The 26,595-nt window shown below is 37.5% G+C and overlaps 4 protein-coding genes across 5 annotated transcripts; all 4 read right to left on the bottom strand.

Annotated features, from left to right (window-relative positions):
- Positions 1-494: 494 nt before the first annotated feature.
- si:dkey-7l6.3 (zinc finger protein 180) lies at positions 495-3,990 on the bottom strand. Its single transcript, XM_043260717.1, has 3 exons — positions 3,400-3,990; positions 3,233-3,311; positions 495-1,794 (listed from the first exon to the last, which is right to left on the bottom strand). Exons 1-3 carry the CDS (start codon positions 3,721-3,723, stop codon positions 974-976), a joined length of 1,224 nt encoding a protein of 407 aa, XP_043116652.1. The 5' UTR covers positions 3,724-3,990; the 3' UTR covers positions 495-973.
- A 136-nt stretch (positions 3,991-4,126) lies between these two features.
- Positions 4,127-11,513, bottom strand: gtpbp4 (GTP binding protein 4). Its single transcript, XM_043260685.1, has 16 exons — positions 11,374-11,513; positions 10,468-10,638; positions 10,258-10,361; positions 10,017-10,153; positions 9,178-9,278; positions 9,008-9,100; positions 8,713-8,904; positions 8,549-8,614; positions 6,694-6,783; positions 6,464-6,574; positions 6,224-6,353; positions 6,043-6,143; positions 5,734-5,931; positions 5,272-5,337; positions 5,008-5,142; positions 4,127-4,569 (listed from the first exon to the last, which is right to left on the bottom strand). The coding sequence occupies exons 1-16, from the start codon at positions 11,419-11,421 to the stop codon at positions 4,417-4,419; spliced, it is 1,896 nt and encodes a 631-aa protein (XP_043116620.1). The 5' UTR covers positions 11,422-11,513; the 3' UTR covers positions 4,127-4,416.
- Positions 11,514-11,760: 247 nt separating this feature from the next.
- slco5a1a (solute carrier organic anion transporter family member 5A1a) lies at positions 11,761-22,993 on the bottom strand. Its single transcript, XM_043216697.1, has 10 exons — positions 22,010-22,993; positions 18,857-19,300; positions 17,010-17,142; positions 16,713-16,918; positions 16,091-16,255; positions 15,804-16,002; positions 15,551-15,710; positions 14,183-14,418; positions 14,045-14,109; positions 11,761-13,912 (listed from the first exon to the last, which is right to left on the bottom strand). Exons 1-10 carry the CDS (start codon positions 22,389-22,391, stop codon positions 13,455-13,457), a joined length of 2,448 nt encoding a protein of 815 aa, XP_043072632.1. The 5' UTR covers positions 22,392-22,993; the 3' UTR covers positions 11,761-13,454.
- A 262-nt stretch (positions 22,994-23,255) lies between these two features.
- On the bottom strand, positions 23,256-26,460 carry lactb2 (lactamase, beta 2). 2 transcript variants are annotated; one of them, XM_043217828.1, is made up of 8 exons: positions 26,445-26,460; positions 25,844-26,059; positions 25,581-25,744; positions 25,290-25,413; positions 24,522-24,700; positions 24,281-24,429; positions 23,950-24,034; positions 23,256-23,863 (listed from the first exon to the last, which is right to left on the bottom strand). In XM_043217828.1, exons 2-8 carry the CDS (start codon positions 25,963-25,965, stop codon positions 23,823-23,825), a joined length of 864 nt encoding a protein of 287 aa, XP_043073763.1. In that variant the 5' UTR covers positions 25,966-26,059; positions 26,445-26,460; the 3' UTR covers positions 23,256-23,822. The 2 variants fall into 2 exon arrangements, with proteins under 2 accessions (XP_043073763.1, XP_043073754.1); XM_043217819.1 differs by having other exon boundaries at positions 23,950-24,037.
- Positions 26,461-26,595: the final 135 nt, after the last annotated feature.

The raw sequence follows: 26,595 nt of genomic DNA on the forward strand, positions 1-26,595 counted from the left end.
TTATTAAGAAAATAATTGTTTTACATATAAAAGTACATTTATAAACGTATGTATATTCAACCAGGACTTTCAAACTCCGATTGCACTCATCAAAAGTTACATGTTGATTTAAAAACTACAAAGGTACTAACCTTGGTTCGGTTAAGTGAAAGTAATAGTTTGCTGTTTAGTAAGTGCCTTACAATAATCATGTTCAGCCGCTTTGATGATTCAGTGATGACTCAAAAAATGTTGCTCGTGTGACCGTGGACTACCGTGTATGTGGGATTTTTAGATCCCTGCTCTACACTAACGTGATGAAGATTCGAGTCAGAAAAGCGGCTCTGAGTGTATACATTTTGTTTTGAATATGCACTGAGTGACATTTTTCTCCTTTAATTCTGTTCTTTATTGAACTAGGATTCTCTCCTGTGGTAGCTTCACCGTAGCATCAGTATCATATTACACAGAATAATCTGTTTCTAAAAGTCCCAAATAAAACACCTGAAGACAAATTCATCAATTAACTGTTTATTTCTATTAAATACAATACAGACAAATCCAGTTAGTGTTTCTGCTGCGACTAGCTGCAAATATAAATGTATAATCTATAATTATATCTAATTTAGATCATAACAAACTCTTCAAACAACACATTATCCTGTACATTTTATGTACATTTGCTGTTCAGGTGAAACTGAGTATTTCAGAGTCTGAATGTGCTCGCACCAGCTTTCTAATGCTTTCATACGGTCTCCCTGTAGTACGTACGCACAACGCATAAAGCATTTCACTGCTTTAGTTTTTGCAAAATAACCTGTTGAAATAAGTGCCTGAACACTGCAAAAATACACTTGGAACTGACTGAACGTCTTCGAAATTCTTAGTGATCGCAGAACACTTGCAAACAACAATAGAATATACAAAATATATTAAAACCAGTAAACAAGCATCGAAAATGGTGTCCCGCATTCTCTGTGACCCTGCGTAGGTTTCATGGTAGTGTGTCCTGCTGTGTGTGACTCTGTATATGAGAAAGTGCATGCAAGTCAGGGTGGTGTTTCTTGGTGTGTATGCGGAGGTACTGTTTCCCCTCGAACCGTTTCCCACAGCGGGTGCATTCGTACGGCCTTTCTCCGGTGTGGACGGTCTGGTGAGCCGTGAGGTGTCCGGACTGCGTGAAGCGCTTCCCGCACTGCTCGCAGCGGTACGGCCGTTCCCCGGTGTGAATGCGCATGTGCGTGTCCAAACTCTGCGAGGTGGTAAAACTCTTCCCGCAGATCGAGCAGATGAAGTGTCGCTTGCCGGCTCCGCCCGTCCGCAAAGCCCCCAACCGTCCGTAAAGACCCAGCCCCGAGACGTTACCCAGAGCAACGAGCCGCTGCGCCGCAAACAAGGGAGAGTTATGGGATACGAGAGAGTCGGACCCGCCGACCCTCTGCGGAGAGCCCTGCAAGTGTGTGAGCGTGTTACGGACAGAGTGCGCGGCCCAGTCGGATACCGGATCCATATCGGCCTTCATGCACAAGTCTTCCTGAAACGCTCGAGGGACTTGGGAAGCGCGGGTGTCCGATGAGGTCTGCGCGAGGGAGAAGGAAGCGTTATCGGAAATGGTCAAGTCGACGCTGGAGTGCTGGGACTCGTCGGCGCCGGAGTGCGTGTCTGCAAACGTGAGCGTGTGAGAGTGCGCGTCATGGTCAGGGGAGTGCGAGAGCGTGTGAGATTCCTGACCGGAGAGTTCGGCGATATCTGGTTTCGGGGAGTCGTGAGTTACGGCAGAAACGCTTTCACCTTCGTCCTCGTCGTCGTCATCGTCTGTTGAGAAACACAAAAAGTACGAACAATGATTCATTTTATCGTCAGATTTGTAAAAATGCGAGGAACAGGACTGAAAAACAAACATTTTATAGATATAAGTTGTATGGAAAATATATTTGCTCCTGCAAGATTAGTCTTTCACAACTCTCTTCAAAAGCTGCTTGCATAAAACTCAAGGTGTTGTTGTTTGGTTTACAAAATTAGATCTTCATCCCTATAGCTAAATTCACTACTTTAGACTAACACTAGCATGCTTTATTCTTTTTCTATTTGACTTTTCATTTATTATGTTATAGGCTTGTCACAGTATTTTACATATTATAGTATTTTTGTTGGTTTTTATCGCTTCTACTGTCCTCATTCGAACATAAGTGTGTACTAAACGTAGGCGTAAATATTTTTAAAGGGCAATAAGCATATGTGCAGTACACTATTGTCTTCTGTAGAGCTGCTAAACAGAAATCAAAGTCGTTTCATAATATATGAAATTTGCAACACTGACACTGTTGTTGAACCGAACTGAATAAAGACACTATTGTTTTACTGCAGAGCTGAACTAATGAACTGCATCGGTAACACTATTACTGAACTGAACTGAATCAACATTAAACTAAATTGAGAAGAATAATGAGAATATTGTCTTCCGTAGAGCTGAACCGAAGACGTTTTGTAACTAAACATAGAAGTTATGAAGTTATGTTTATTGTTGTGGAGCTGTTTTTAAACAATCCGTTACACAAAGAGCTATATAAATAATTCAGTGTGTATTTAAATTTTATTTACATTTTTGAAAAAAATATATAAGATAAATTATTTAAAATATTACTGATCTAACTGTACTTACACTATCAGATGAAAACATAAAAAAACTGACCTGAGCTGAACAATAACACTACTGTCTTAGGCAGAGCTGCTTTAAACGAAAACTGAGTGGTGTTTCATAATTGATGAAGCCTGCAGTATCCACACTTTTACCAAACTGAACTGAATTGAATTAACACTCAACTGACTCAAGCTGAATAATGACACTGTTGTCTTCTGCCCAGATGCGTTGTTTCATAATTCATGAACTGAAACACTGACTCTTATTGAACTACATTTAATCAACATTGACCTGAATAACGGCGCCATTGTCTTCTGAGAAGAGAACTTGAACTTCTGAACTTGAGGTTTCATACTTAATGAAAAAAATAAGTACGATTAAGTATAAAGAATTGTTTTATAATCCATTGCATGTGCCATTTGTTTACATTTTAAGTTTGCCATAAAGTCTGATAAAGCATTAAAAATAAAATAGTGTGTATATATATATATATATATATATATATATATATATATATATATATATATATATATAATAAACACAAGCAAATTATTTTTTTATCAAATGTGTCTGGGTGGTATTGCATAACAGGAATGACCCGAGGCTCCTCACCTCCCAGCGGAGGCTGCTCGAGACCCTCCTCTTTGATCTGCATTTGGATCAACTCTCCCTCTTCACGAAACTCGCGCACCTGGAATCCGAACAACACATAGTAACTGCTTTTTCGCATGTATTTTTATTTCCACTATAAAACATTTTAACACATCTGGTCCTCTAACCTCTGCCATTGTACCCCGGCTGGTGGACTCTCCGCCTCCGGGCGTTTTTCTGCCCACTAGCGACTCGCGAGCACTAACGTTACCATCACACCGACCATCTCGCGCCACGGTTTTCTCGTCGCTGTACCCCCGCGCAGCGACGATGGACTCTATGAGCTGCAGTTTCCGTCGGAGCTCCTCGTTCTCCTTCTGGTGGCGCGAGATCTCGATGTGTAAAACTGCGTAGCCGTCGTCAACGAGCTCGCAGATCTCTGCCACCGCCGCGCGAGTCAGCGTCTCCATGATGGTCGCGAGCTGGGTGTGAAACGCCCGGTAATTCGCCATCCTTCGCGCTCCTCTGCGTTTGGGCCGTCTGAGGGACCCGTTGAAAACCGTAAACGATGCCGAATAAGTTTAGAGTGCGGCGATTACTGCGTTCGTCGTCCGTGGGAAAAGACTGTCCAGCGTTGTTTTGATTTTCTGTCTGAATCGGTGTGAGCGTTTTGACACTGTTGCTAGTGCAGGCTGATGTCGTTTCCGGAGGGCTTCGCTCAGATGTGTTGTCAAAATAAAAGTCACCGTGGACTATTTTTGTAATGTTAAAACTTTAAATCATAAAACGTCAATATAATTATTAGCAATGAACCGCCTGAAAATGTTATTCACAGGTAACTAATACAAGATATGGACAATTACAGCAGTTTTTAATATACTAATGTGACTCAAAGTAAAGAATTTCACAAGTGAGTTTCAGGTTCAATACGTGGTTTATTTGACCCCCACTGCAGACAACAGCTTAATATTATTTGCTTTCTAAAGTGATGAGTTCAAAAATCATGATCCTGTACATTTCGTTACTCTGCATATCAGACATTTTGAATGATGTGATTAACATTTCAATAACTAACTCTTTCGTGTTTACAGGTGTATTATCTGTATCAGAAAGAACTATTAAAAGTACAGAATATAACAAATACTTATTATGGAATAAGGACAGGTATGAGTTCATAAGACAGACATATGTGAATAAGTTTGCATTTATCTGCGGCTGGTGCTACCAGATTTCCTCTTCCCGGAGAGGAGATGTTTAGGTTTGAGATCAAACACGTGTCGATCAGATTCACCCTTCCTTCCCTGCCTGTTCATCTCCTTCTGTGAACTCTTCATCATGGTCTTTACCTTCTTCAACATCTGGGAGAAACAAGACAAGAGTTCATTGAACATATCGAAGAAAATTGTATTTTGTTATAAATACTTGAGAAAACTACAAATACAAATCCCTTAGTATACAGTCCATTTGGTTTTAAGTGAAATACATTTGAATAAAACATCAATCCATGTCAAATGATTAATGGTGATTGATCGTTTTTGTTTACATAATGTGCATACTGTACAATAATTATGTATATATGAATACACACAGTATATATTTTGAAACTGAATATGTAAAATTAATATTTCTTTAAAATAGTTAATTGAATAGCAACATTCTCAATGTCAAGTGTTACCAAAATCACCATTTGACATTTCCCAAGAAAATTAATATTAATATCCATTAGAGTATAATACCATCTTTAAAATTGATTTCAGAATTTGATTTGTTAGGTTTACGCAGAAGGTAGGCGCTACCTTGGCATCTCTGACTCCTGATTGGTCCCTTGGTGGTCTTGAGGCGCTCTGACTGCGAGTGCGTGACGTTGGCGGCGCAGAGACCTCCCTCTTCCTCTTTCGAACCAGAGAGCGAGATCTTCGGGCATAGTGGCTCTAGAGGGACAAAAGGTGAACACAAGCATGCTCAGGTATGTTGATCGTTACGACCACACGGCACACAAAATCAAGCGTGTTACCAATAGGGTTATGACTAAAGGAAACTTCAAGTGTACACATTCTTACATCATCTTTATCCGTCATGTCCAAACCCAGATCAGCCATCTCCTTCTCCAGAGTTGCTTTTTCCACCTGCACCCATACATATCAATCAAAACAATCCATCTTTAACCGGATAACTAAGATAAAATGGGATATATTAAGATGTAGAACAAATATTGCATATCAGAAACTCTTGGTTGCTTTATTTTAAAGTATCCTTGTTACAGAGTAATTATACATTTAATTAGTGAGTAACATCAATTAAATACATGTTCTTACTATATGGTTAGTAATAGTATTTAGCTTATTTGGCCAAGTTAGTTTTGCATAATTATGCACCATTTAGTGTATTAACTATAGTATAACAAGAACACTGTACAAAAAAAAAAAAAAAAAAAAAAAGTGCTACCAAATGTTAATAAAAAATTTTTTTTTATGATATAAAACTACTTCCTATTATTTAAAAATAATGCCGAAAAGACAAACCTTCTTGGCCGTGCGGGGCATTCTGGGTCCCTGTATGTCTTTCTCTTTGGACGCCAGTATCTTTAACTTCCGTTTCTCACGAATCTGACTGGCGAGCTGCCGGATCTCCTGCATCTCTTCATCCTCACTCTCCACCTCAGAGTCGTACTCTCCTGCCTTCTCACGCAGTTCCTCTTCCCGCTCCAAATCCTCCAGTCTCTGAGAATGAGAAAAAGCACAGAAACTCAAATCACGTCGTCTTAAACAAGGGTGTATCCGAATATTAAGACCACTACATGTCAATTTTGTCATAAAAAATCCTTGTGATACCTTCATGATCTCTGGGTCAATGTAGTCAGCAATATTGTGACCCTCCCAAACCTCAGGAATCTTATCCTGCTTTTCTTCTGGATTCATCAAATCCCAGTATTCTGAACACACAGGACAGCATTTTTAGACAAGCGTGGAGTGTATATGTGTGTACATGTGTGTGTGTGTGTTTATATCTTACTCTGTAGATCCAGTATGTAATCATCTCCCAGCTCGACCTCCAGGTCTCTCTCCAGCTTGCGTTTGGGAGCATCCGTCTCCATCACCTTTCTACGGAGCAGAGCCCCCTCAGGAATAAACGGAGGTCTTTCCTGCACAAACCAAAAAAAAGTGTGTTTGTAAACCATTATGTTTTTAATGAAGCATTACCAAAGAATATGGCAATACCAAAACTGGTCTAAAACGTGAAGAGAGCATGTACCTTTTGATCTCTCTTGGTAGGCACTGCCAGATGAAGTCTGTTCAAAACATCATGGACCTTTTTGGTTTTCATCTTCGTGTCTACACGGTGAGTCAACAGCCGATCACATGCCTGTAAACAATTAATCATAAATCCTTTAAACCATCAATTTACACCAGCCTTCAATGCACTCTTACTCTGTACACTGGTATATAAAACGAAGAGGCTGACTTCAGCTTCTGTGATCTTACCTCGGCCTTCACCTGCATCACTCCCTCTTCCGTCAGAGAGCTGGTCTCAATCACTGTGACGCCGTCTGCAGTGAGATCTGCAAAGATTTTCTAGGAACAAAGAGCTCAGTTTCAGTGTTACTGCAGAAAGTCTCAACTAGTTTCTCATCCTCTAAACTGTTTTTTAAACTAGTATAACGCCTGTAAAGTGTGGTGTGCCTCAAGGATCAGTTTTAGGCCCCTTGCTGTTCTCTATATACATGCTGCCCCTGGGGAACATTATTAGAAAGCATTGCTAAACTCAGACGCATGCTCTCTCTCTCAGATGCAGAAAAGCTAGTTCATGCGTTCATGACATCTAGACTGGATTACTGTAATGGGCTGCTCGCTGGTTGTCCAGCATCTTCAATAAACAAGCTTCAGTTAGTGCAGAACGCAGCTGCTCGAGTTCTTACCAGGACAAGAAAATATGATCATATAACCCCAGTTTTATCCTCCCTGCACTGGCTGCCTGTTAATTTCCGGATTGATTATAAAGTACTGTTACTGACCTACAAGGCTCTAAATGGTTTAGCCCCCATTTATCTGACCAGCCTTCTGTCTCGCTTCAACCCGTCACGCTCTTTAAGATCTCAAAACTCAGGGCTCCTGGTAGTTCCTCGTATAGCAAAGTCTACTAAAGGTGGTCGAGCGTTTTCACATTTGGCACCCAAACTCTGGAATAACCTTCCTGCAAATGTTCGGGGATCAGACACACTCTCTCAGTTTAGGAGATGACCTTCCTGCGATGACGTTGAGGAAAACCTAACCTTCCGTCTGGACTAATTCTATCTTGAACTTTCTGCATTGTAATTCATCCTGCTGTATTGTTATGCATCCTGCTGTGTAGGGATTTGCTTTTGTCTGTGGAATGATTTGCTTTTGTTATGTAATAATTTGTTTTTGGGAAGCTGCTTTGGAACAATAGCCATTGTAAAAAGCACTATACAAATAAACTTGAATTGAATTGAATTTTAAATTAAATCTAACATATCTTAGTCAACTGCTGAAACTGTAACATTAGGAAGCTAGAAACTAAACTGGTCACTCTACAACTGAATATATACTGAAATATATTTAAAAATAAGTTTAGAGTTCAAAGTCACACTATCCTTTAGAAATGAATTTAATATGCTGATTTGCTGCTTAAGAATAATTTCCTCTAGTGCTGTCAAGCAATTAAACTTCATCCAAAATAAGTTTTCGGTTTTACAAAATGTGTGTGCAATCTGTATATTTATTATGCATACATACACACACACAGCATATCTTTTGAATTTGTATTTACTTGTTTATATTCATATAATTTATATTATAATATTTAATATATTTTTTTCTCAAATATGCTGTGTGTATTTACATATACATATTCATACACAGCATACAATTTAAAGAAACTTATTTTAGATGTGATAAATAGTTTGACAGCACTAACAAACGTAACATCTTAAATATATACATGCATGTAAGCTTATTGATATATACATATATCATAAATATATAGTACATTATGTAAATAAAAGCTTATTTTGGATGTTTGACACCATTAATCAATGTGTTTTTTTAACACGTTTTTTTCTCGGGATAATATAAATCTAAATAATAGATCTTTTTGCAGTATGTCACTTTTGATCTATTTAACACATGCCTACAAATAAAAGTATTCATGTCTAAATACTTCACTTCCCCAGTTCTTTGGAACTAGTCTGAAGTGCTTGAATTCATCTGACAGCATTTTAAAATGCTTTAGACACCTCTGAATATAATTTAAAATCACTCTGACCTTTTTTTAAGGAAGCTTTTTCAACATTTGTGAATGATTTAGAATCTCAGTTACCTGATTCTCCTCCGAGAGTTCACTGATCTTCCTCACGTCACACTTATTGGCCATCACGATCAACGGCTGCATCACACAAATAATCATCACTGCCGTCATCCAGCAAAACGCAACTACATGTGGTTCAACTGCATTTAAGTGTACATCATCATATGTGTGCGCACCTTGTTGGCAAACAGGGGCCGAATATTGTTGAAGAGCTCCAGCTGTTGTGAGAGTGTGTGTCCGCACTGCTCAGACACGTCCATGACATACAGAACAGCAGCTCGCAGGTGAGCCAGAGCCGTGATGGCCTGCATTTCTATGGTATTCCTTTCTTCAAGAGGATGATCCAAAATACCAGGGGTATCAACCACCTACAAACACAGTGTAATTTTCAGGAACATTTTTGTTTTTAATATTATATTAAATCAGTGCAGCTAAACACTGCATGAAAACATTGCATTTTTTGACACTCACCTGCCAGCGCAGGTATTTGTAATCCATGTGACCCACGAACAAAGACTTGGTAGTGAAGGCGTATGGCTGGACTTCAACGTCAGCACGGGTCACCTGTACACACACACTCCATTAAAAAAAACCCCCAAACACACTTGACATTTAACCTACATTTACATGCACAAACAAACCTTGTTGATAAAGCTGGACTTGCCAACGTTGGGGTAACCACACAGCAGGAGGGTTCTGGTGTTTGGGTCAATGGTGGGTAAACGGGACAGATGCTGCCGCACTGCGATAAAATAAATAGGCATTTACTGACATTTATCAGAAATAAAAATAAATAGTTTGGCCGCCCAATAGTCCTCCAAAAGTACCAGTAAAAAATATAAGTATAAATATATATTTATTAAATGTTTCTCAACATTAATACTGATGAATATCGTTTCTTAAGCTGCAAAAAAGCCTATTACAATTATCTTTGAAGGATCATGTGGCACTGAAGACCAGTGACTGCTGAACTACAATTTTTCCATTACAAGAATAAGTTAGATTTTAAATTAAATAAAATTATCTTAAAAGGTGTCATTGAACGAGTGATTGAACTAGGTATTGCAGTCCAAATTTTAAATATTTTCACCCGGCCCTTCCTACTAAGACATGATCCGCTCAGATCCGCCCTTTTGTTTGCCAGCTTTCATGACTGAAATTAACTGGCAACCCAGGGTTCAGAAACACGATTGGGTAAATATCTGCAAACATATTTTTATGCTTTATCAAAATCCTACATACAGCACCTTCAACTTAATATTTTACCATATTATGGTTTTCCCCCCAAAATAAACTCAAAATGAATGCACTCTGTGTCAACACAGACACCTTTCAAAAATATTTTAAAATTCTTACAGTCCCCAAATGTTAGAAAATGCAGTGTTTCTCACAGATTTTTCAATACATCTATCTTCATAAAATTTCAGAAAACCAGCTGTTATTTTGAAAAGTATCTGTAGATGTGTGTAAGTGTTGGTACCTTGTTCTAAATACTCCAGACTCTGTTTCTGTCGCTTTAAAATGGTGCACATGCGCCCCAGTGCGGCCCGTTTGAGCTGCTTGCAGCGATACAGCGAGTCTCCATATTTCATCAGTCGCACATAATCTTTTGCAACACTATAAATGCACAGACACAAAGTATCACTCAATTAAAAAACTGCAAATACCCACAGATGAGACAAAAAAATAATGTGCATGAAAGAAAAATTCAACAGACTCACTTGTCAATGAGGTTCTTGGCGATGTTGATCTGACCCAAAGCCAGTTTATAATGATCTTTATCATACAGCACATTCATCAGATCAGCATAGAAAGGGTGAATATCCTGAAACAAACACAAAGTTAGTCCTTTATCTGCTACACGATGGATGACTAGGAAGATTTATCATATATGACCTTTATCCCATGCATATAATTTGTGTGACACTTACGTCCAGTTTGGGAAAGTCGGTGAGGATCTGTGACAGTCGATCATGGTAGTTCTGCTGGGTGAATTTGACTTTGCGCATATAGAAATGTCTAATTCGGTGGATCTGATAGTGTTTGTGTATTACAGTGGGAGTTTTCCGCTGGGTTTTGGATAAAGTCAGATCGATGAAATCCTACATGGAGAAAATCAAACAAATAAGTAATTATGCTAGTTACTCTTGCATTATTATAATGATATTTTTAATTTTATTATATTTTTAATGATAAAAAGTTCCCATACTGAGACACATGGGTTTCCATGTATTGACAAATGACATCCCATGACTTTTCTGATTTCACCAACAGTAATTTATATATATATATATATATATATATATATATATATATATATATATATATATATTAATAATTATATAACAACATTATTATTATTTTGATTTATAAAGGCTGCACTTACATAGCAATCTTTAATAAAGTAGAAAAAACAAATAATAATTTCTGGCACTTTCCTTATATGTGTATTTTCCAGAAAAGTGCTATATAAATAAAAATATAAATTTTATATAAATATAAAATGCTATATAAGTTTAAGGTTTTACATGTTCATGAGAATTTTACCAAATATATTAACCAAATTAATACATTTCATCCCTCTACTGATGTTTAAACCCCATTACCACTTATTATTTTATTACTTTTAACATATGAGGCCAGTAAAAAATCACGTTGAACGTTGCCAGTAAATAAAAACACAATATATGGATAGTTAAATGGCTCAACGCCGCGCACACGTGTGTACGAGCAACATACTGTCAATGTCCGTTATTAACGCCAACAAACATAACATTTACAACAACTGCCCGTGAATATGTGAGTACGTCGTTTAAAACAGGCCGTTATTTTCCTACCTTAGCGGTGGGAACCACCATAATCTTTTTAAAGTTGTACAGAGCCATGATCGCAGCACACGCGACTCTCTACAGAGCACGCGGAAGGGCCGACACACGCAGCGGACGCGTGCCACGAAGAGCAACACACGTGATGCAGCGCTGACGAGCTCACAGCGCCACCTAGCGGTGGGAGGAGCCACTCTGAAACTGCAGCGCCAAATCCTAAAAATTACTGTAAGCGCAGTTTTCAAGCAAACATTTAACACAAATACAAAACGCACGTTAGAAATTAAACGATAAGGCTTATATTTATTTTAGCGTAATGTTTGAACTGAACTACTATTATATATATATATATATAATAAAAAATATTTCAATATTTAGTATAAACCCATTGAAACAACATTGAAAATCATTTAGACATTTTATTGACACAAATCCTTTATTTGTACAAGTCAACCAAAACAGTTAATAAAGAATTTCACAAGGTTTGCCTCTGATTAGCCAAACCTTCAAGTAACTTCAAATAAATAATTGTATCAACGTGTCTTCTGCTCGCAAACAGAGCACAGTAACGTCAGAAGGGTCGGGAAAAAAGAGGGAGAGGCAAATGAAACACTGTTTCCTCAGCAGTAGTTCAGTACTCTTGTGTGTATTCTGCTCTGTTTCTATTGAAGTCCTGCAGAGATCAGGAATGAAGCTGATTTCTGCACAGAGCTGCGTTACCATCAACCCCACTAATACTGGCTCAATTTCAGCGCAAACAGACCACCATCTACAGTGACGTGAGAGCATGTCTTCAGGAGTATACATGATGTGTGTGAACATGAGATGACGTGTCTCCTATATATGTGCTGTATTTGTGCGCATGTTATTTACTAAGATGTCTGCTCACCGTCAAGACCAACTGAAGGAAACATTTTGCAATACTGATATGATGCACAAAAGTCAGAAGTCATGGAAAAAGACACAGAAAACCTAACAGATGCGTGCACTGCACCAACTGTTGCAAAAACACTGTCATTGTAGGACTAACAAGCAAAACATTTAATACAGCACACAAGATAAAACAGCTGAAAAAATAAATTGTGGGTGGGGTTTGGGTGTGGGAGGGGCCACTGATGTGTGGAGTTAACACTGTGGGAGGTGTTCACAGTCTGGGCATGGTAAACTAAAATAATTGGCAGGGAAGATATTTGGGGGGAGGAGTTTGAAGTTTGGGAGGGGCCACAACTTGTATGAGTCAATATTGTGGGAGGAGTCCAAACTCTGGGAGTGGTCAGTATAGCTGGTATAGAGAGGTTAGGCTTGTTCGACTTCATGGGGTGGGGTTTACATTCTGGGTGTGGCCAAAAGAGTTGAAAGGGTGGTTGTTTAAAGGAGGGGTTTAAATTTAGGAGGAGCCAAAGTGAAGAAGCTGTGTTTTATGTCAAAGCGTTGCTGCGCAGACCAATTAGTGAAGGACATCAAAGTACCTGTTCTCAATACCTCTTGTGGTACTTTGATTGCATACGCTGATCTCTCTTTCAAACACATCTAAAGTCAGTACTGTGGGAGGAGTTTACAGTCTAGGTGTAAAAAAATGGTTGGGCTGTATATATTTTTTTAGGGGATTGGCTAATGTGATTGAGGAGCCAGTGTGATGGGAGGAGTTTGCATAGTAACTTTGCAGTCTCTTTCCCTTCACTGTTCAAAAACGAATGAATAAATGAGGTAAACAAGTACATGTATCTGTCTGCTGTACAGGAGAAGCAAAAGAGTATGTGCACAACTAACACTATAGGTAACTAGATGAGATGACTATATGTGTTTGAGTATGTTTGTATTTGTACGTGATGATGAACAGAGGTATTCGTCCTGCTGAGGTATTATCAAAAACATTTTATTACTAATCAGTGCTTCACAAAAATCCTGTGATAATGTGTCTTTGAAGTGTGTTTGTGTGTGTGTGTGTGTGTGTGTGTGTTTAAAAGAAGGCACCAGCAATGGCTATAAGCGGTGTGTATGTTTCCATTTACATAATCGGCCCTCATAATGGTATGATGTTTGCATGCATGTGTTTGAGTGAGTATGTGTGTGTGTGTGCATGGCTCCAGTCCTCACACTGCCACTTTTTCCAGTGACCGTATAGGCGGAGTTATTGCTTTCAGGCCATTGCCAGGGCAGCTGTTACCACGGCTAAGGGCGTGTCCAGTTGGCATTGCAGCGTGGGTGTGTTCTGGCGGGCGTGGCAGGAAGACAGGACAGGAGCGCGTGCGGGCGTGGCCTTTGTGGCCTCCTGCGTGACAGATGAGGTGGCTCACCGTGTCCAGAGGGGAGAGTGTGTGTGCGTGCGTGTGTGTGTGCGTCTGCTCCTCGAGCCTCTTCAGTGAATACCAGGTGAGAAAGATGAACAGGAAGCCCAGGAACTTCAAGCTTGCCGCCAGCCCAAAGTAAACAAAGCGGAGGGAAGTGACATCGTACTCCCAGCAGGACCCGTGGAAACCACAATCCTGCTGCCACAGCATACAGGTGGTGTCAATCACAGCTCCAAAATAGATAGGAGTGGGGATGTAGGCTAGAGAGACAGAAAAGAAAAAATGTAACGGCCAAATAAAAAAAGGAAAAAAGGTATTTTGCCAGCAAAACAATCCTGAGCTTTATTGTACATTCAAAAAACCCCTATGAATCCAGTAAAATTCCATCCTACCAAGAGTCCTGAGAAGAACAAACTGCATTCCCAGAGCAAACGGCCTGTCCTCCTCCTCCACTGACCTGCTCAGGAAATAAAAGACTAATAAGTAATACAAAGACATACGGAGAGAAGACAGCGGAAAGAGAGGCAGACCTGAGCGTAACGATGATGACGGACGGCTGAGCGCAGGCGGTTATCAGAGTGACGATGAAGAGAAAGATGAGGAAGGTGATGAGCGTTCCACATGTGCGCTCACACTTTCCTGCCAGTGCGTAACCATTCTCGTTTAGGTACGTCTTCACAATCACCACCTGCAGGTCATGGTTTCCTCCCGACGGCGTGATCACCTGTCTGCTCTGAACGCATGCGCAGTCCGAATAGTTTCTGATCTGAGAGGGAGAAAACACGTGTTATGATACACAAGAAAAATATCAACAATTTTTTTTTCTGGTTGTTACATTTTTAGGCTACCCTGAAAAATATTGGTATCTAAAGCCAGTGGCTCTAAAATTGAGGGGGTCCAGAAATTACTTTAGGACCATAAGAATATAGCGAACAAAAAAAAAGGGTGAAATACATAAAAAGTTAATAGTTGTATGAATTCAATTGATTAGACATTTGATTTCTAAAAAATAAATAAACCTTTATTGAACCTAGAAAAATTGAAATGGAAAACACTAAAAATGGCTCTAAAAATGTTTAATAATAATAACAACATTATGAATAATAAAATCGTGATAAAATAAAATTAAACTTGTTGCTAAAACAAACTAATTGTTGCTAAATTCTATAAGTTGTATGATATCAATAAGACTTTTTCTTTCTGATTACTACAGTTTAATTTAACCATTAAAACAGTCCAGAGAAATGAAAACAAATAGCAAACATATGCTTAATCACTGTAAACAGCTTTTATTTAAAAGTGCCCCTATTATGGATTTTTGAAAATGACCTTTCATGCAGTGTGTAAAACTGCTCTAAGAGAATGATAACATCCTGCAAAGTTTTCAATCTAAAAGTGCACTGTCAATAAAGTTGTTGTTTCTCAAAAGAAAGAGTCGACTCTGAATCATTGAAACGAATCGCTTTTGAAATGAGTTCCAAGCCGTTACATTTTTACATTCATGTTGGTCTGAATGAAACTGCAAATTCATTCTTTGCCACTAGGTGTTAAACGCTCACAAACACAAATCAACCAATCAACGGAGGGGTTCAGAAAAATTAATCGTTGAGGAAATCATTTGGGAATAAGTTAAAAATAAATACATATTATAAGTGTTGTCAGTGTAAGTGTTGTCAAGTGTAAATGTCAAAATATAAAATATAAAAATATAAATATAAATATAAACCTTTTTATAAACCATAATAGGGGTACTTTAAAATAAAAGAGCATGCAATCAGTTGGTCTTTACGGCAAGTAAACCTTAACATGGTTTTGTCATGCCCCGGATTCACTATTGATCTACATGTCATCTGACCACAGGCTTCGTTTTAAAAACTCTTTGATTAAAAATGTCTCACTCCTGAGGTTTGGTTGGCGATGTTGCTGCAGCCAGCCAGACATGGGTTAAAGTAGGTGATACCATCAGAGCCACAGACAGGCGCATACTCATGAATCCTGCAGCCACAGTTGACGTTACAGCTTCCCGTCAAGTTACGGTGAGACAGAGTCAGCGTCGGCCTGCCAAAAAAACAAAAAACAAAACATCATTCAGTGCAGCTCATGTTTCCAGGTGATATTTATATATGGGTATACAGGGTTTTACTTAGTTACCCGGTGGTGTAAGGGATATTGATTCCACCGAGGTTGATGCTCTCACAGCCGACAATAAAGAGAGTGGAAAAGCAGAGCAAAGACACGCCGCTGCAGATCATGGCCAGTTTTGCTGCTTCTCTTGCACCTAGCTTCAGTTTCTTAATAATGTACCCACCTAAAACTATACCCACACCTGCACTGGGTACGATGATCAGACCTGCATGCACAAAATCACAATTAACGAACACCCACACTGAGCACTCTCATCAGATCGAAACATGTTTGTCTCGGTGCGAATGTTGTACCTGTGTATATACTGGCATTAGATGCTGGAACACCAAATTGAGATTCAATAAATTTGGGAATGAAAGTGATAAAGGCTGTGACGATGGCACATTCCGCTGTATACGACAAACTCACAAATAAAAACGTCACGTTACTCAATATACGCACTGCTGCTTTTGGCAAATCTGGAGAGACACAGAAAAAGACAAGACAAATTTATCATTTCATTTCAAATGCGTCATCCAAAATGTGTTCATATCACACACACACGATTAATTGCACACAAAATAAGTATTTTTTTAATGGGGGCAGAAAAAAACATGTATACTTAAACAACAACAAAAAAAAATTCATAAAGCTATATATATATATATATATATATATATATATATATATATATATATATATATATATATATATATATATATATATATATATATATATATATATATATTTATATATATATATATATATATATATATATATATATATATATATATATATATATATATATATATAAAATAATAATGCCACTGCTATTATCTAAGTCATTAATGATATGAAATCAGGGGAATAAATAAAATAAAAATACCAACTTATCACTTAACAACTTATAATCAGATTTTAGACTTTAGATTTCACCTTTGATATTTTTGCCAAAACCCATGGAGGACGAGACAGCTTGGCTCTTCTCTTTCATCATTTCGTCATCGCTGGAGACATCACCTGCGCCCTTTTTTACACGTCTTTTACTTTTCTTGTGCCGTGGAGGAAGTTTTTTAGGGAAGGAAAACATGGGGAAGATCACCAACAACATTGCCACAGCGCAGAGAAGAAACCCACTCCACCTGAGAAAGACACAGAGAGAGTGCTGTTAGGTTTACTGTTAATTAATTACTGTTAATTAATAAACAGCAAACGAGACAAGATTTCCCTCACCAGTTTCCTACAAACCGTGGGTCGCTCTGGTCAATATTGACAATGGTTCCGGGGTCGACATAGAATCCGATCAGAATCCCACCCAACAGATACCCAGCGGCTGGTCCAAGTGCTCCCATTACATACATGATAGCTGAACACGCACAAAACAAGAACAATAGAATTTCTTCAGTGTCCATGTGCTACTGTAGGTGGTTACAGATTTTGCATGCAGAATTTAGGTCACAGAATTTTTTTCAGAAAGTAGGGAAAAAAAAAAAAAAAAAGGCTAAAAGGCACTGTTGTGGTTGAAACCTATTCTCAGTTGTGACTTCCTGTCAAACACATTCATGGCATACTCAGGCACGCACATAGCTTATTATTGACTGGTACAAACAGCTAATATTTGCAATTTTGAGATTATCAGCACGGACCGTTACCATGCCTACTTAGGTAATTAATAGAATGCCAGTTCCAAAAGTCGATGTTCCGTTTAAAAAATGTTACATGTTTGTATGTTCTGGGTATGAAACCCGAAGATAAACACATCGGTCCACATTAAATTAAATCTGATTAGCTAGTGTTGTTACTGCACAATTTCTATCTTAGTTTTGTTATTGTTAACATAAAACTAAAATTATAAAAAATACTTTGTCACCTGGAAAAAGGCTGATTAGGAATTTATTAGTCTTGATTAACTGTGATTACTCACATCCAAAATAAAGGTTTTTGTTTACATAATATATTTATCATATAAATCCACACACATGCATGTATACATTTAAGGAAAAACAGTTTTTAATTGAGATATAATTGAGATTTTAATTTAACACACATTTAAATATTTACAAAAAATACTGTATGTGCGTGTGTATTTATCTATACACATAATAAATATACATAGAACACACAAACTAAAACTTTTATCTTGGATGCGATTAATCTTTTGACAGCATTAGAATTTACATGTAGTCATTTTAGAGATGCTTTATCTAAAAGGTCAAATACATATGTAACGCTTAACCACGAGCCGGGTGAAATCAATTAAAATGTCTGACAATTGTATCATGATTTGATTGGCATCTTCAATTTGAATTAAGTAGGAGTTCATATGAATGTATCTCTCAGGAGAACTGATTAGAAGTTCAGACCTTAGAAAGGTGTACATGGTATCCTCTTTTCATCTTGCCTCTGATTGATTAAAATTAAAGTAGAGTTCGTAAGGGCAGCTCACGAAAAATAAATCAGCCCACACCAAAAATATCCAAAATTTGTCTCTAATTTAGAAAAACTGCTTATGCTGCATCTTTGTTTGGTTCATGATTAAAATGAAGTGGTTGCCTCTAATTTTAAATGAAAAGAATATCCTTTTATTTGAGTTGTTAACTTGTTTATTTGATTTGGGGTTTGTCTTAAAATTTATATTTAGTTTTATTATATTTCAATTTAACAAAAAGCGTGCAACAATAGCCTAATAAAAGGACACCTACCTTCTCACTTACTGTATAATGTCTTCAATCTCAGTTTGTAAAAAAAATTGTGAGAAATCAAAATCATGAATCGAATGGTGAGTTGAGTGAATCGTTAAATCGGCACAACAAATGAGGAATAACACAAGCGATTCATCGTAAAGGGGCAAATAACACGTGCTCGCAATGCAAAGCCTAAATTAAATCTATTCGCAAGTAAGTCTCTTCAGAAAATGACCCTGTAAATGCACTTGATCTATATATGAACATTTTGTAGAGACAACATAACGGCCACGTAGATCTTACGTAAGAAAAATCATGGCCTCAAGCGACACACTTTATCTGATTGACTGACCCAGCCATTCAACAGCACACAGACCAAGCCTCACTTCGACTCACCCAGGTACAGGGACGCGTTCTCCTTCTTCACATTGTCATCCAGGTAAGTTGGTCCAAGGGTATATATGGGAGTCGATCCCATTCCCACGAGAATCTGAGCACAGATGAACAGCGCCACGTACAGGGCATGCTCACTCTCCTCTCGGTCCCGTTGGCACCTAGACAGTGCTGGCCTCTCCTGCCCGCTGCCATTCCCGCCGGCACAGAGCCCCTCTCCTCCTACTGTGCTGTTCAGCTCCTCCAGCTGATATGGCGGTGAGATGAAGTGAGGTAGGGAGAAGAGGGCGGCGCCCACCGTAATGAACACGCCCCCTACAGCCAACCAGCGCGGCCTCTGACCCCGCCCACCGAAGTAGCTGATGAAGACCACAACGAGGAGACTACCAATGTCAAAACAGCTGACCAGAAGACCCGACTCTGAGCTCCGCAGACTGTACCGCTTTTCTGGAAAACAAACGATACATTTTGTATAATTCATAAATATACACCAATGTTGAAACAGAATATGGCTTAAGTCAGTTTTTCCCAACCACTGTGATGGGGAGAAAAACTAAAAAAAACTAACTTCCTTATCTCTATTATATTTTTATATTTTTTTTAATTGGTTACGTCAGTTTGTGGGTTTTACAAATTTTCAACCAATGAAAAGCATTCAAAAGAGCTTGTGACTAAACGTCTTAACACCATTGGATGCTTTATTTTTTCAAATTAATACATTAAACATATTTAAAGTAAATAACTAGGATATATATATATATATATATATATATATATATATATATATATATATATATATATATATATATATATATATATATATATATATATATATATATATATATATATATATATATATATATATATATATATATATATATATATATATATATATATATATATATATATATATATATATATATATATATATATATATATATATATATATATATATATATATATATATATATATATATATATATATATATATATATATATATATATATATATATATATATATATATATATATATATATATATATATATATATATATATATATATATATATATATATATATATATATATATATATATATATGTATATATATATATGTATATATATATGTATATATATATGTATATATATATATGTATATATATATATATATATATATATATATATATATATATATATATATATATATATATATATATATATATATATATATGTATATATATATGTATATGTATATATATATATATATATATATATATATTTGAACTCATATATATTTCATATATATCAAATTTAGAACGTATCTGAAAACTTACATTTTAATTTCTGTATATTTCGTGCACAAGTAAATATGACATTTATTATAATGGATTTATGTGAAGATTGTTTTTTATTCTAAGTCTAAATGTTAAAAACGATAGCTCTCAGTTATACTGTAATGTTGAATAGCTATATAATCAATGATTAAATACACTGGTCACAAAAAAAATGCAGTTATACAAATTAATAAAAAATACTATCTTTATGTTATTTGTTTTTAAAGATTGAACATGAAATTACAGCAATATAAAAGTAAATAAAAAATGTTACTGTTAGCTGGGATTAATCGCGATTAATTTCAGAAAAATTTGATTAATTCAGGGTTTTTTTAATCGATCGACAGCACTAGTTATTAATTTACTAATTAATTTACAGATCTCTCGCTCATCAAAAAACTCATTAACTCTATTTCAGAAATTAAGTGCAAGTTTGTGATCATATATAAAGCCAAAATACCAACTCTGATGATGCAAGGTTTAATTATTGGAAATATTAACACTACTATGAAGCACTCTTTAATCCACCCGGTACTTATATCCTTATTTGTTCAAATTAAGTGTGAGCTTTGCCTTTTTATTTATTACATTTCGTTTGTAATTTTATTGTTCCTGTTTCTGCAAATATGTTTCCCCTTTCTGTCTATCTATCCACCGCTTTTTCTTAATAGTTGGTGGGTCATGGGATTTTTTTTTTACATATAAAAAGGTTGGCAGAAAAAAGGTTGAGAAACATTGTGTTATAGTGATTTAAGTTGTTATATATAGAGCAGGGGATGAGATTAAGAAATTATATATTTGAATGTGATTAAAGAAAATGAGACGACGACTGAGCAGAGATTTGTTGAGAAGAGGAGATTAAAATTCCAAAAATGACTGGGGTGAGATGAAAAGAGACAAAATAAGGCAAGACTGAAAGGTTATTAACATTCAGATGAAACATGAGAAATAAAGAGATGATACAAATATTTTTAAGAGGACACGGGACTGAGATGACATTAAAAAATTGGAGCTTGTGGTGCATGTAAGATGATAGTGAAAAACATGACAAGAATTTAAGAGATGTACATGTAATCTACTTCTGCATTTAAAATACAAAATATGAGTAACTGTATTTCATTTTAAATGGGTGGTAATCAAATTACAGTTACATCTGAAAAGTACTTTAGATTACCAAACTGATAACCTTAAATATTAAATGTAATGTAATTTGTTTAAGAGATAAAGTGAACCGTAGAAGGCAATTAGTATCAACAGCCATTGATTTTTCTAAACTACAGCTCTGCTCATTAGTTTTATACTCCATGCAGAATATGCCAATTATAATTTAAACAAAACGATTCGGTTTAAATTTTATTATTTCTTAAATGATATTTTTTTCTGCCCTTCAGAAACTAATACTTCTGTGTCCTAAAGGACTTCACCCGATTAAAAATAAAAAAAAGTCTACACACCCTGGCATTGTGTTTTCTTCTTGAGCAGTAATACATTCTATCTTTCTTTAATATTTAAATTTTTTTTAAGAACTTATTTGTTTATTCTGAAGATATCTGCATTTCTTTAGTATGCAGAAGAAAACCAAGTGCTGTATGATGGGTGATTTTCTCTAGAGGAACTTTTGCGTTACAAACCTTGTGCAATCTAAATGTGTCGCACATTGATTTTTTTAAGCAAAGAGAAATTTTCAAAAAACGACATGGCAAAATTAAAGAAACTCAGATGGAATGATGTTGAATGGTGCGAGATACGACAAGATGTGACATTAAAATGTAACTAATTTAATTTAAACCTCAGTAAAAGAAGTGTCAGAGTCAAGTATATTACCTATGGTGGTGATGACACTGCTGAGATAGCCGGACACCATCAGAGACTGGATGAAGGTGAGGTAACACATGCAGAACAGAAAGCAGCGCGAGTCCGACAGGATCCCGTCCACATATCGCCTCACCGGCAGCCGCGGCAGGCGGAGCGTCAAGAGCGCAGCGACGCCGCGTCCCTCCGGCTCACGACGCTCTGTCCTGGCGGGGGAGCAGTGCGGGGCAGAGAGCAGAGTCTGATCCGCGTCCTGCTCCGGAGCCTGACTGCCGCTGAGCGCGGGGAGGCTCTTGGATTTCAAACCCTGAGTGGACTCCTCGCACAAGTACGGAAACGGTTTCACGGGTACGAGGCCCCCTCCCCCCGTCTCTCCACCGGCACCGGATGCCATCCTCGGCGCGTCTAGCACACAGACGCACACTGACACACGAGCATAACAGACTCTCAGATAAACCGGCCGCGGCTTATCATCGACGACAGCTAACGGTCCACACCGGCTATGCGACCCGTTTAACGTTACAAGCGCTGTCGAGACGCAGGCATTCTGCGCTGGCTTATTTCAACAAAACCAAACCTCTGAACAGATATGCTTTATCACAACTACGTATAAACGCCCTCTTTGTTTCTTTACAGCACCATTTTCATTTCAATTCGACACACATTCACCAAAACAACACACTGGATCGACGGTCGACCTGCAGCCGGGGGCTCACGCGCCTCGGCGCGGATACTGCAGCGCGCGCGCTCGGCCGCATCACACACGCGCATTCTGTCCAGTTATCTGCGCTAGATTAGTAACCACGATAAATTCCATCGGCGCCGTTAAACGGTATTCTGTCGCCTCCCTCTGTTTGTGGCTCCGACACACCATCAGATCTTCGCCGTGTGATCAAAATATCCTTGTCCTTGGACGGAGGGGTAGAACGGACTGTCCGTTATTCACGGTATCGCTGAAAGCTGTATCGCCTCCAAGCGCATTCTGCCTGTACCGCAGCGGGTGCAAGTAAATAAACGTTTACTTCCGGTTCACGACTCCTGTCAAAAAAATGGGGACGCGCTGTGTTTTAACTCCTTCACGCAGTATGTACAAATACTATTTCCCTCTAAATCCAAGGCCTTTAAATGAATTTAATTAAAAATAATTAAATGAAAGCTTATAATACACAATAACAACTCTTTTACGCTGACTTGCCGAAACTATGCCCTCTACTGACAAATAAAGAAATAAGACAACATTTTAGAAAACAACAATCACTCAAATCATGATCATTTATTTAAATACAATTTTTACACATATTTGCATTTTTGATTAACATTGATTTAGTAGAATATAATCAATAAAATGCTTCAAAAACTTGGCACTTGATATCATCTAATTAAATTACAACTATAGAAATAATATTATTCCAGTTACATCATCAGCCTCATTATTTTACATGTTATTGTACAAATCTCTCACGGAATAAATTATCTTTTGCTATTGTTTTCATGTGATGCTACATTCATCAGATGGCAGGATGTGTCAAAAACGGTAAAATCTCATGGGATTACAAGGGTTGTTACCTTTTACAAGTTTTCCCATTTTATTAATTGTTTTGTGTTGCATTATTCATACGGTTTAAATGTGATCATTTGTAAGGCACTTACAAAAATTTTTCTTCTAAATAAACAAACGTTAAAAGCCTCCTATCAGACCGTTTTCCACAGGAGATCAACATTTGAAAAAAAAAAAAAAAAAAAGACTAGTCCTAGTCTCCCCTTAAATTCATCTCACTTCAGTGGTAATCTTTTATTAGCCACTGTGGTTGATGGGTAAAGATTTTCACAAATTGCTCTTCCACTTCTTGTCATTTGAGTCTTCAGCTGCAAGGAAACAAAATGTAATGTTAATACAGGCATGCAATGGAGCACAGGTGCACACGCAGACACACACACACACAAGCACCCACCCAGGCAGATCTTTCCTTCCTTGTGGAGTTTCTTTAAATGGTGCAGCAAGTTAAACTCGGCTGCTCTGTGCAGGTGTTCAGGGGTCTCCTCGCATACAGACAATATAAAAACAGCACATGAAAATCATGTAATGTACACAATTTTGAATTGTGAAGGTTCAATTGTGGCTTGTCTTTTTCGCTCCCGCTTTAAATTTTTCCATTTTCATTCCTCTCCTTGTGGACTGCAGGTTTGACATTAATATATTTTAATAGACGTTTGACAAACGCTAGAAAATGTAAATTATTTTTGATTCATTCTAATTAAACAGTTAAGATCATTCAGCTGAACCTTATACACCACTTTAACCAGTTCGCTGGAGGTGAACGCATTTCCGCTGTTCTCCTGCAGAACATTTAAGATCTGCTGTTCTCTTGCGTTGCGGTGAGTTATGTACTCACAGATCTTAGAACATGCGTCTTGTACCACTGGGCCGTGACCTGACACACAAATACACAAGCATTTCTTAGTGTCAGCAAAAATTGCATGTAGAAAGAACTCTAAAGAAAAAGATCATCACACATGAACTCACCTGGATATATAAGGTCAGCCTTTATGCTGAGGAGCTTCTGCAGTGACTTCATGTAATCATGGAGGTCCTCAAACACGGCTGTTCCCTCTCCCAGAATACAGTCACCTGAAAACACAGCTTGCTCCTCCTCCAGCAATAATGCCATGTGATCATCTGTGTGTCCGGGAGTAAATAGCACCCTATGTGTACATACACTGTATATTACAACCAATCAGATGAATCAACGGTTGTTTTTGCATTTATAAACATACACTAATTCACCCAATACAGGCTTGCAAGACTCAGGATGTGTGTGTGAAAAAAAAATGTAAAAATTATTCTACACTATCATTCATAATCATACACACACACACACACATATACATATATATATTCTCTTAATCAAACATTTATTTAAAAATGTACAATATTTTACATATATAATTACATATATAATTATAAATAATTACAAAAATATTTAGCAGCACTGATAATAATGAGAATTTTTTAGTGAACTCCAAATTAATATGTTAGAAGGATTTATGAAGGATCACATGTGGAGTAAAATTCAGCTTTGCCATCAGTGTATTTCTTTTAAACTATTAAAGCACAAAATTGTTATTTTTTTAATATTTTTCACCATTTACCAACCCCAAACGTCTGGGTGGTGGTGTATTAATTTATACACCACTGCTCAAGTTTGCTTACATGTTTATAATGTAAGCATATCATCTACAGAATATGTATGTATGTGTGTGTGTGTGTGTGTGTGTGTGTGTGTGTGTTTACCGCAGCGTTGCCCCTTCAGTCTTTATCACATCACCATCACTGAGATATGAATATTTCTTCTGGTCTCCAATCACTTCTTTCTGTGGAGGACACCGAGGGAGTTTACTGACCCTCAGCCCCGAATCTGCAACACATGTAGCTACATTAGTGAAGGTTTCTTAAAGGCACCATGTTTCCAATAATAATGATATTTACATTTACATCATTACACAGAGCATGATGTGAGAGCACAAATGCACACATCTGGTCAAAAATATCTCAAAACATGCACACAGCATACATATCACTGACCTGTCTGAAAGTTTGAGAGTATATCCTGCACTCCTCCAGTGTGGTCGTGATGCCAGTGTGTGACTATAACGTGCTGTATGGACGTGTCGTGCTGCTTCAGAGCCTCGCGAAGATTCACAATATACTCGGGTACCCCGCACTCGCCTGCATCAATTAACACTCGCCTGACAAAGACAATGAATATTCACACATTTGGTACGTTCAATAAATAGGTTGCAAGTGATAAATGGCTCTAAAAGGCACGTTTATCTCGTGCGACTTACCTTCTGCCTGTCCCGACCAGGTATGTGTTGGTGCCCTGCAGTGTCATGGGACCCGGGTTACAGCCCAAAACACGCACCACCCTAGATGACAGCTGCTCGATGCGAGGAATCACCGCAGACATACTCACAAATAGCACACAGACACGCCGCGAACCTTAAACGACCCCTGAAAGCAATCCTGCTACAGAGAAGACTGGATCACTTCAGGCACACTTCCTGTTCAAAAGTCACAAATTACAAAATAAAAGCCACCGACGCTCAACGTTTGGATGTTTTTCTTTTGCTCATGTATCGGTTAAAACACCACAACGACGTTATATAGTATTTGTGTCTTGCTAATTAAGGTAATTATTTATTTTATCTTTTGTTCTATGCTGTTCATTGTAACATGTTATTAAAGCAACGGAGCAATAAAGTAAAGAATACTTGTTGCGGTGAAATAAAGAAACTAAAAAAATAAGATATTTCATTAAAGACATGGAAAATGAAAATTAGGAGTAAGCTAGTAAAAAGAGAGTACACTGCTGCATAAAATGCACGCCATGAAATACGAAATAAAATCTGTCATCAGGGAAAGTCAGCAGAAATTTTGTTTACATACCTTCGTTTATTGTTTTGAGAGGTAATCTAAATATTTGCGATGTTGAACCAGATGAATAACTGCCACACTTGTTTGCCCCCCAGGTCTTCGAGTCGGTCACGTGACTGAAAACTATGAATAGATTAGTTCCTGCGAGGAACCGACGAAAACG

This window comes from Puntigrus tetrazona, chromosome 2, assembly GCF_018831695.1.
Source record: "Puntigrus tetrazona isolate hp1 chromosome 2, ASM1883169v1, whole genome shotgun sequence".
Lineage (NCBI taxonomy): Eukaryota > Metazoa > Chordata > Actinopteri > Cypriniformes > Cyprinidae > Puntigrus > Puntigrus tetrazona.